Below are 11,774 nucleotides of genomic sequence, written 5' to 3'. Positions count from 1 at the left end.
AGGCACTGGTTAACATGTCTAAACCATCACATACAGCAGACCTAATTTTATTTGTTGAATTCCTGGGCTTACCTTACAACTAAGAGGTGAGGGCTGTAATCTATCTTGCAACACCTGGCCTTTGTAGTACAAGACTGATGACTGGAATAGAAAATAAATGGGCAAACTCTTTTTGTTTGTGAAGAGGCAAAGTTTAAATAATCTTTTGAAGGGGCTAGCCATATATACAGAACTTCCTGCTCAGCATAGCTATTTCAACATCTAGTTTGTATCCATTCCTTCTCTTTCAGCCCTGCCTGGGAGTGGAAATTCCAACAGAAATTAAAAGGTTGGGGTAATACTTCCTGAGTTGACGAAGTAGGAAAGCAAAGTGAAAGTATACATACCGCTAAGGTCTGAGAAAAATGCATCACAGTAAATAGTCTGCTCCTAGATTATTAAAACGGCATTGAACAATACATTTCTTTTGGGGCTTCCTTACTTAAGGTGCAGAACACTTAAAAATCTTCTTTTTCAGGTGTGCATATGAAAACATCTACGCATTCCCCTTAATCTATTAGTGCATGCTACCATACCCATTTGTGTTGCAATGAGTAAAAGGAGTGGGAGAAACAGAGGAGTCTATTGATTTGTAACCTTTGCTACTACAGAAATGACAGTCAAAGTAAGTCTGTCTCCCAGACCAACATGGCTAGAAGTGTTACGATGTTCTCCCTCCTGACATAGCCATTAGACACCTGAAAAAAATATGTCTTTGAGAGCATGGAGAAAATAGATCTGCATTCAATTTTAGGAAAAGCCTTCAGGACATTGCTGAGGAACAAGTTATTAAAGTAATTATATTTACATCTGTGATACCAGAGTACTGTTATCCTTTTTATAGTGCCATTTAGCTCCCACAGGCAGGATAGTTGCATTGATTCCATATTGATATGCATGAAACCAACCATTGATATGCAACGCCAACATTTGGGGTAGGAAATGGGCAATTATACTGTCAAAAACGCTCACTAAACATGGCAGTTGAACTGTTCCTGTGATTCTGGGTCCTTCTGCCTTCCTTCTTCCTGTGTATTTCACAGTATTTTCACAGTTTGTATAACTAGTACACGCAGAAAGTCTGAAGGACATGAACATTTCACAAACGTATGTCTTCCTTATCCCTTATATAAAAAAGTTGAAACCATACAGGCCAAGGGTAGAAATCTTTAAATAGAACAATCAGAGACATGCAGATACTTAATATGATTTAACAGTTGAGTTTCATTTCGTTTTAAGAAGTGGCCATTTGTGAAACTGAGATTATGATGTAGGAGAGGTGAATGGTGGTGGGGTGATGGTAACTTCACGAAAATAGCTTCTTAATTTCAAAAGAAATCAGTAAATAGTATTTGAATGGAGCTGAAACTATAATTTTTTCAAATCATCTAACTGTGTGACAATTTATTCTGAGTTTTAGAAGAAAGCTCCTAATATTAGGGAGAGGCTACCAATTCTTACTCTGGAAGGCTAGGATGTAGTGGAAATACTCACTTTATCCTTGTGTATCACTAGGCAAAGCAAAAAAACCCCTCATTCTCAAGTGCTTAGATTAGCACTCTGTGCGTTTCTTTTGCCTCATACTGCAGCTGGCCTATTGGCCTACTACCACATAATTTCTTTAGTTAAAGTAAACTTTTCTTGGAAAAATTCTTTTAAATTGTAAAAGGCATAGATCAAAATGTCATCTTGTTTGTTTCCAGACAGGACAACAGTATAGACTCTACTTCTTCTCTGAGAGAAGACAACAAGCTGGAAGGTCAGGAATCAAAACAAGGTATGTAGTGGAAAAAGGTGAAATTTTGTTTCCTTGATGTTGGGTAGTGACTAATTCCAGTTAACTGATAGCTCTCTTTTGGACAGTAGCTGCAGTCACAGTGAATCATCTTCTTAGCAATCAGCTGGTGCAGGGTTACAAGCTCTCCCTTGGGCCCAGTTCTGGAAAGGAGAGGGGAACATTGAAGGAGAACTTTGGAGCAGGAACATTGGCTTCTTAATTCTGTGAGACTGCATTTTGTGACTAGAAGGAAAATGCAGCTCTTCAAAGTTTGCTAGTTTAGCTTTTGGAACATGACTGAAGCTCTTGCAAGGCTCATTTGTCTCTTCACATCTAGTTTTTCAGGTGAAGAGGAACTTCAGTCATCTCAATTTCTTGGTATATAGGTGATTGCTAATACTGCTATTACCATTTGCTGAATTCTTTGAGAGTCAGTTTTACTTTCTGTTGAGATGATCATATGAGTCTACAGTACTCTGTTTTGACATTCATAGAATCCATTATAATAATTGTTTGCCAAAGGATTGCTTGTAATTTAATCATTTTGTTCAGTCTTGATATATGATACCCTGCTTTGTTCGATCGTGCAAGAGCTAAGGTCCGATGGAATGGTTTTTGACACCCACCGCTCCTTAAAACTGGCATATTTTACTTCGAGTCAGTGCCAGTGGAAGTACATACTCAAATCTTTGAATCTCTGAGGATGAATGTTTTGTGCTGTGTATTTTCTCTTTTTAAATGCAAAAATGTGGTGGGTGAGACATTCAGGTACTACAGTGATTGGCAGAATAGAAAGTGCAAAAGCACGTAAGTTAGTGGTATGCATTTGAGTGCCTGCTGCATAAGGGAATAGTTTTCTTAACCTGCAGCAATATTTGGTTTATTCCAGTCATTAAATCAGCACCATATAACAACTGCCAGTATTATTTTGTACATGAAGCACTAGAATTGTAGGTGTTTCTGTCTCAGTCTATTTATTTTCATTTGGACTAGCTGTATGCAATAACATCAGAAATAGCTTTTCCAATCAAAGAATGTTGCAAATTCTTATAAGCTATATTTCTCTTCTGTGATGATCTGACATTATTTTTGCTTCCTGCAACTCCTATTTCACAATTCAGAATGTTGTCTTGGAATAACTTTGGAAGCATGTTTTTTTCTGAAGTAATTAGTGAAGGGAGTTAAATGGAGAAGTAAAGAGTCATAATAAAAGCATCAAAACTTTTAGAAGCAGGTTGCTATGACTTTGTGAGGAATGGTTTAAATGTTGCTTGTTATACTATACAGAGTGACCTTAGAACTGACAGATTTCCTGCAGATTTCTTCCACTTTTGTATTATCAAAGGGAATTGATGACTGTTGCAGGTGATTGCTTCATTGTTGTTTTTTATGACTTAATCAACCAGAATGTCATGATGGCTTTGGGCTATAACAGTGGCTTCCACTCAAGATGTTAGCTTTAAAGAGCTTTTGAGAATATCAGTATAAATTCAAAAATATAACTCTAATCTTATTCTGCTGAGCTGCAGCCTGTGATGCTATGGGAAGAAAAGAGAGAATGAGGTGATAAGCAAAAGTGGATAAAATAAAATTAAAAATTGGAATCAAGTGTGCTAAAATGAATTTTGCAGCTGTAGCTGAAAGAAAGAGTAGAAGTTATCAAAATGAAAAAGATAATGAGAAATGCCAACAATGTTCTTTATTACTGGGTAGAATTACAACTGTCAAAGAGGGAAATAAAGCCCATCAGCTAATTAAACATTTATAGGCCAATGAGCTTGTGTGAACACTGTATTACAGAGTTTTGGAGGCTCCAGATTCTGAATGGAACCCAGGGCGGCTTTGTCCAGCTTCGTGGTCCATTCTAATTCTGGAACAAACATGAATGACTGTTAATATTTTGTTTCTGCTTAATACGTGACCAGTACAAGAGGAATCCTATGGTGGGTTGACCCCAGCCCAGCAGTAGGCGTTTCCTGGCTGCTCAATTACTCTTCCACCCAGTGGGGTGGGGGAGGCGATCAGAAGAGCAAAAGCAAGAAAACTTACCTGTCAACATAAAGACCTGTAGTAAGTGAAGCAAAAGCTGTGCACTGAAACAAAGCAAAATGAGGGATTTATTCACTACTTCCTATTTGTGGCCAGATTTTTAGCCACTTCGTGGAAAGCAGAACCTCAGCGTGCATAACAGTTAATTGGCAAGACAAATGCCATAATCATGAAGGTCCCTCTTTCCTCCTCCTTTCCTTGAGCTTTTATTGTTGAGCACAGTGTCATTTGGTCAGCTGGGGTCAGCTGTCCTGGCTGTGTGTCACTCCCAGCCTCTTGCCCACCCCCAGCCTACTTGCTATGGGGTCAGAGTGAGAAAAAGAGCGAGCCCGGGGTCCAGCATCAACACCCTTTCAGAAACAAATCCACACCACAGCACCATGCAGACTGCTCTGAAGCAAACTTAACTCCATCCCAGCCAGACCCAGTGCAAAGTCAGTTTCTTTTTGGTGGTGAATTAGGATAAGTAGGCTCAGAAGTTAACTTTCAGGCTTTGAACTACAATCCATTGATACACCTATTTTTTTTGGTTCATAGAAATGCTGCTTGGTTGAGCAGTATGTCAAGTAAATACTGACTGATGCTATGCAGCAGGGCAGAACAACTTCCGTTTCTTAATCCTGTTGATTCCCATTTCTTTTGATCTTTCACTGTCTTGCAAGGTAAAGTTGAAGAGATAGTGTTCAAAGTTGATTTGATAGTATGGGAAATAGGTAAAACTGCATCTTAAACTGAAATATTAATCGTGAAGCTACTGTCACAATAGGAACAGGGCAGAACTACTTAGGATTGAAGGCAGCCCTGGTATGTTCATCTCTTATGAGTACTTTTTATGCACACTGCTGTGAGGAGGATTTTATATAGCTTCAGAATCATTTGTGTTTTAGGCTTTCAGTTTTTATTGCTTGAAAATCATGATTTATCTTGCATAAAACAAAGACCAAAAGTTCTCTGTAAACTTCATTTATATGGCTTATCGTGCATTTTCCAGAGTTGAATTTGCTTTCTTGTCAGCTTTGATTAGAGCATTAGAGGTGCCACATACGTTAGCTGTATATGTCCCATATATGCTGTATTTCCCAGTATGATGGTCAGTTTTTGCAATTCAGTAAACCAGTGTTATGAGGTACTAGACTGATAGCTATGTAAGATCCTAAATCAGGAGAGCATGCTCAGTCAGGGTAACATGCAGTATTCCTGAATTGGGACTTAAATGCTATGACAAATCATAGCCTGTGATCAGGAGTAGATATCTGAATATCTTTTTTTGAGTGTATATAGTAAAAAAATCTTCAATCCTGAATCAATAAAACCCTTGGAGCTATGTTTTAAAATGTTACTATTGTTTATAAAATGAATTTGAGATTTTTTTTAATCGGAAAAAAAATTATTTTCCCTTCCTTCTTCCCTCTCTACCTTCCTCCCTCCCTTTTTTGTTTTTTACACAGAGAAAGTGCTTTTATACCTTTCTTAGTAGTCAGAATTGATTTTTTTGTCACACCCTCAGGATAGCTTTTTTTTTCATAAACCCCAAGAAAAATGGGTCTTTCCTAAGGTTTTTCTGCACTACTCATGAATTAAAACCAAACTCATGCATGCACCAAAACACATTTTAAACAAGAGTAAGATTTTTTCTAAACCCCTATTTGTTTTTCCTTTAAAAGTAAAAGTGGTGTATTTTAAGGTTGGTTGATTAAACTGATTTTGAACAAGGAACAATTGAATTTTTCTAATTTATACTCTACTGCTAATCTTTATACAGAACTTCCACCTAGTGTGAGGGGTTTGCACAAAAACTCAAAAAAAAATACAGATCACTATGTGGATGTGGAGTTTTTTACACTTCACACTTAAGTTTTCAAGAAAATTCTCACATTCTTTTTTTGCATTTTTAAATATTTCCTTTATAATAAGACACTGACTGAGATATTAATGGCATAAGACAAAGACTTCTAAAAATCTTATTTGAAAGATGCTTTACTCTTTTTTTGAAAGGGGACAGAATTGTTTGTATCGGATCTGAAACCCATGTCAAAGGAACACTTACTGAGAAGAAGTATTGAAAAAATATTTCCAGAATTTTTCCAACAGTAAAACATTAAATATGAGCATCTTGAGCAAAAAAGCCAGTGATAGGAAGATAATTAGTCAAAGGTACTAAAATCATAGGTCCCTGCTGTTTTAAACTGCATTATTTTATTTTTTTTTTATTTTTTTTTTTTTATAGTTTGAATGTCAGTAAGATTCTGATTGCCTGATATTAAAAAAGAGCAATTCCCACAGAGGAAGTACTTACTTGGGTTTCCAGTGTATTGGTTGTTTTCTTGATGAGCAGTCCTTGCAAATCAGTACTTCTAGCCTTGCAGATTTGGGGTTCATGAGCCAAAGGTATGGATGGATGAAACTAGGAATTAAAAAAAAAAACCACAACGGTTTGGTGAAAGAGAACCAGATGTCAACATACTGATTTTAAGACTCAGAGAGCCATAGGTTTAGGTTAGAAGGTCTGTTTTGAGATCATTGAACCCAGTCCCTGCTCAAGGTCAGCCAGAGCAGGTTGCTCAGGACCACGTGCTGTCGAGTTTTATTATGTGCAAGGGCGGAGACTCCACAGCCTCTCTGGGGAACCTGCTCCAGGTCTGACTACCCTCACAGTAAAAAAGTTTTTCCATGTATTCAGATGGAATTCCATGTGTTTTGATTTTTGCCTATAGTCACTAGTCCTGTCAGCATGCAGTACTGAGAAGAGTTTGGCTCCCTTGTCTTCATGCTCTCCCATATTTTTAAATTAGAGAATTAAAGAAAATTTAAAAAAACAGGTTTGCAATGCTGTCTGAATATATATTAAATCAAGAATTTTTTTGGTAATATACAAGATCATTATAGACTAAAGTAGCTTAATTAGGAATGTAAGTGTTATTTGAATCTTCACGGTAAGAAGTTATATATATTTAAAAAACACAGATCTTCAGCTCTAAACTCTCATTATTAATTAACAGGGAACGCAGTCATACATTTGGATAGCAGTATTACCAAAACCAATTATAAAGCCTTTTTGAATCAGTAACTTTACCATCATCTGACTACAAATTGTTCGTTTTAAGCAGGAACAAATCCTACTGTAAGTTGGGACAGATACAAAGGGTGGTGAAGGACAATAGTTTCTGAGGCCAATGTGTCAAAAGCAGTAGTCTCTCTGTAGCCAAATTGTGAGAACAGTTACTCAGGTTCTGTTGGAGTTTTGCTTTTATATTATTGCACTGCCTCTTCTAATTTTTTTTTAAGTAAAACTCCAACTGTTAACCAGCTTTAAAAGCCAATGTCATAAGTTTCCCCATGTTTTTACTGAGTTAAATACATCTGAAATACCTGTGATAGATTATGAATAGTTGTACTGTAAGTGGAGTTTCTATTAATTTTTAGTACTGTGTCTGACTATAGTGCCCCACTCCTTTTAAAAAAACATGAAATGTCATTTTTAAAATTGCATTTTGAAGACTAAGTTTGCTTTAAAGGTAACTAATCATTTTTGCACTGCAGAGGCTTCCTTGTGATATAAAATCTTATGACATTTTAATTGGGGAAATAGATCATGTAACTCCATAGGATGGAATAAATTTTCCTGGTACTGCTGCTTTCCTATACTGCATGCTATGTCTAAATTGGCATAAAAATGCATTAACATCTGTATAAATTAGACCAGCCTTAAAAGTTGGAGGAGAAAAAGAAGAGGAAATAGTTGTCTTAAATTCATGGGTCTTTTTCCCACTCTCCTAATCTGCAGGGAAACGCATTAAGCAGAAGCGATTTTGTAAGTTGAAAGAAAAATGGTTCTGGTAGGCGACCATATGATTGTTACGTTTGTGTTACAGGCAAGGGAGAAGATAGTGATGTCCTCAGCATAAACGCGGATGCATATGATAGTGACATAGAGGGCCCATGCAATGAAGAAGATGGCCCAGACGTGCAAGAAAACACTGTCAGAAGTGGAGCCGGTCAGATAGATGACCTTCAGAAGGACATTGAGAAAAGTGTGAATGAGATCCTGGGGCTGGCAGAGTCCAGCCCAAAGGAGCCCAAAGCAGCAACCTTAGCCATTCCTCCGTCAGAAGATGTTCAGCCGTCAGCACAACAGCTGGAGCTTCTGGAGCTTGAGATGAGGGCGAGAGCTATTAAGGCTCTGATGAAAGCTGGTGATGTAAAAAAACAGCCCTGAGATTGTTTAGATTTAATTTTCAGTATTTGTTTTGAAGGATGTGATAACTGTTCTCTTCAGTGGTAAAGTATGTTTGGGTTGGGTATGACATTCCTCATGCAGACCCTGTTGTGTATCCTGACCTGTGGCTTAAGCCATCGGTAGCTGGTTTCATTACCTTTCGTGTGCTGCTTCTGTGACATGCACAGACAGAGTGGTTTGATGCTTCACTGGGATCAGGTCTCTGAGGTTATCTCCTCAAGGTGTCACACAAATGCGTAGAGCCTTCCAGAAAGGTTAGGAGTATCAATTTCTTTATAAACCCATGGTTAAAAATCACCAGCTGTTTTATTTATTAGCAACTTGTTAAACTAGTTGAGAAACTTGATTTATACATACTTCATTAAAAATACCATTTTGAAGAGGTCTTTTCTTGTGTGACTGCCTTCAGCATTCTGTGATGGGATTTGAGATTGCTTATTTCTCCTTGGGGCCCAGCTCATCATAATGTAGCTATTCTAGTTAAAATTAATGATGATTCACTTACAAGCATACTTAATTTTTAGAAAGTTGAATTCCTAAAAGGAGGGATTTTTTCCTTTCAAATAAACAGTTGAACAACATTATTTTCAGAGTTATGAAAGTGCCTGAAAGTGACAAATACCAGAGTTTTTATACTGTTGGTCATTTAATTTTGTCACTTTGCTCTGCTGTTTATCTTATGTGTCATAACTGAAATAAAAAAAATAGAGTTTTTTCTTGACTATGAAGCTTTTTTGTTGAATATTTGGCATAAAATTTAGGACGAGGCAGCAAATCAAACTGTTTAGAGGACCTTGAGTTTTTAATTTTTAATGTAGTCATTTCATGTCCCCTGTAATAGGAAAATCCACCTAATTTCAGTACAAATCTTTTTTAGAAAAGGCATTTAATTTATTTGTATCTATTATATAAGGTTTTAAAATTCATAATTCTACTTTTATCCATTTCAAGGGTATTTGTAAGTAAATTGTATTATAGGATTAATTTTCCTGCTATGATTTCTTACAATAATTAAAGTAATTCTGATTTTACTTAGAATTAGTGGAGGTTTTATACTTGGCTGCTAATCAAACGTATATGAAAATATTTCTGCATGTGTTTGTTTACGTACACACAGAAATAGATTTTTTAAGGTATGAAGTTTACAAATGTGGTCCTTGTTGAGTAAAATGATGTATTATGTATTGTTACTCCTTATTTTCTCTTGGTTGTTACTTAGAAACCACATTAGATACTTTGCAACAGGAGCATAATTTCCACGTGCTATTTTGTATTATTAACTGCAGAGCATGTTCTATTCAAATATTGTGTTTTAAATTCTCTTGCAAGTTTTATAATTTTCTTTTTTCTCCTTTTTTTCCCCTTTTTCCCCTTTATATTGTTTTTTCCCTTTCTTATTTTCACCTTTTTCTCCCCTTTCCTTTTAACCCCTTTTCTGCCCTTTTCCCTTTCTTTGTTGGTAGGAAAGTGCATTGTCTTTAGTAGCAGGATTCTAATGTATTTCTTAAAGTATGATTCCTCTAGCATCAATGGTATTGTGAGTAAAATGGTAGCAAAGTAGTGCAGTGTAAATGTGATTATAAACTAAAACCTTCATTAAGTACAGCTGAGAAAATGACAGTGTGCATTCACTAAATGATGGCAGTGACCCAAGTGAATTACACCTGACTGTAATCAGTTGTCTGCAGCAACAACATTTTTCTGTTATTTTTTAGCAAACATAGGATGTAAGTTAGAATTTATATATCCAATTCAAAAGGTAGCTTAACTGTCTTGGAATACGTGTGTGTTGTCTCCAGTTAATTTCATTTGGCTGTTTGGTGAACCTGTGATTTATTTGAGTACAACGAAACAAAGGCAGATAATGAGAGAGAGGCAGCTGGCAAAACCTAAATGCGCTGTCTTGTTCTTCGTAAAGTCATAGGCTAGTGGAACTATGTTAGACTGTAAAGGTAAGTTTTACTGCTGCTATGCTGATATCTTTAAGGCACTGAATACCTCACTTTGCCTGCTGTGGAAACGAAAAAGCTCACCTGCAAGGAGGGCATTTGCTTCTTAGTCCTGCTGTGCAGCCCTGTCTTATCTGGACCAAAAAGAAAACACGTTCCTTAATTGTTTGCCTCCCTTCTTTCATGTCAGTGTTCATTTGCCAGTTCTGCAATCTGCAGTAGCATTGATGAGGTTTACAAAATCCCAGGCAACATGAATAAACAAAAATCAGTCCCTAATACTGAAGAAAAATGTACAGTATGGTAGTATTTCATTGACAGGACGAATGTTTCTAGACCTGTATCTTTCCTTTTTTACTGGTAGACCCAGCACCCATGGTTTTGTCACCCGCAGAGGTGGTTCCCTGCTGACTACATGCTCCTGTGTGGCTCCTGTGCCACTTCTGCCAACCACTGAGCAGCAAAAGGCTGCTGCATGCAGAAGCCATACCTTGGTAGGCATAGCTTAGGGTGTCCTGGGAAAGCTGAATGTAGATCAGGTTTACTTATAAATATGTTTCCCACACCACTAGGAGATACCTTCAAAGGTTCAAAGTCCTTTCAGCGATGTCCCAGAATGATACATTTGCAGTTGTTTGGCAGCAAGGAAATGCTGCTAGAAGGAACAATAAACTAGAACATAGTTCTCTTCTGCTGCCTACTTGCTGGAGGTATACGGCATTTATTTCTGAACTGAGCTTCATTTTCCTATTGGTTCTCCAGGTCACCTTTAAATAAGTACGATGAACTGTCAAGGTCATTATTTCAAGGTCTGTATCAAGAAGTCGCATATGCTGACTTTAATATGTAGTGTGACAAAGATGAAACAGGTTTACTATGCACATGACAGAGAAGATATGTAATTACAGCCCAATTAAATTTGAAATTAAAAGAGGAGAAGGATTCCAAGAAAATTAAATTACGCTGTTTGCAAAAATAAAATAAAATATACATACATCGTAAGAGAGACTTCATGTGATTCATTACACAAGTGCTAATTAATTTTTAAGTTATTGGACTATTGCTGTGTAGGTTAAGAACAGATGTGGGTTCCTGCATTGATCATATCACTGCACAGTTAAAAAAATCCAGTGTATTTAGAATATTTATTATACAACTGTCTTGTTGTTCACTTTTAAATAGCTCTTTGATTTTTTTTCCTTGAAAAATAACTTTTATATTTCACTTGGAGGAAGAGGCAATTCATATGTAAAATGTAATCATTAATTATTTATGAAACCTTAAAATAATTTTACTGGTTTTTGATCCACCACTTTGTTGGGAAAAAATATTACAAACTGGGTGTTGGTCAGCATGAGGACAAAGATCCTGATTATATTTTGGACTGCAACAGAAATATTTTCTAATGAACATTGGCTGTCCATACAGATGAAGCACAGCGCTTTTTTGAGGAGGAGGGTTGATTGTGTTTGTATTAGGTAAATAAAAAGGCGGGATCCCCAGAGAGCCAAAAGTATCTATTATTTCTGTTTAGAGGCTTTGATGTTATTTATATGGTGATTTTGTTGAGAATAATAATTAGACTTCAAGATGCCACTTCCGAGAGACAAATCACAGGCATTTCCTCAGAAAAGAATTAGTTCTGTTTGTAACACTCTCTTCATTACAGTATTTGCTCTCAGAAAAATACTCTGCTGAACAGACTTAGTGCCTTGCAAAACTT

General features: G+C 36.6%; 1 protein-coding gene across 1 annotated transcript in view; it reads left to right on the top strand.

Moving 5' to 3' along the window:
• Window positions 1-10,982, top strand: part of CAAP1 (caspase activity and apoptosis inhibitor 1) — a 20,457-nt gene extending 9,475 nt beyond the window's left edge. The window contains exons 5-6 of the mRNA XM_009635257.2: window positions 1,743-1,816; window positions 7,738-10,982. Coding sequence (XP_009633552.1) covers window positions 1,743-1,816; window positions 7,738-8,081 — 418 coding nt within the window. The 3' untranslated portion in view covers window positions 8,082-10,982. The remainder of the gene's footprint in view (window positions 1-1,742; window positions 1,817-7,737) is intronic.
• The last annotated feature ends 792 nt before the right edge of the window (window positions 10,983-11,774 follow it).

Source organism: Egretta garzetta, unplaced genomic scaffold (genome assembly GCF_000687185.1).
Source record: "Egretta garzetta isolate BGI_Z169 unplaced genomic scaffold, ASM68718v1 scaffold22, whole genome shotgun sequence".
Lineage (NCBI taxonomy): Eukaryota > Metazoa > Chordata > Aves > Pelecaniformes > Ardeidae > Egretta > Egretta garzetta.
The sequence above is the reverse complement of the archived record's forward strand: the minus strand, read 5'-3'. Positions and strand labels throughout refer to the sequence as shown.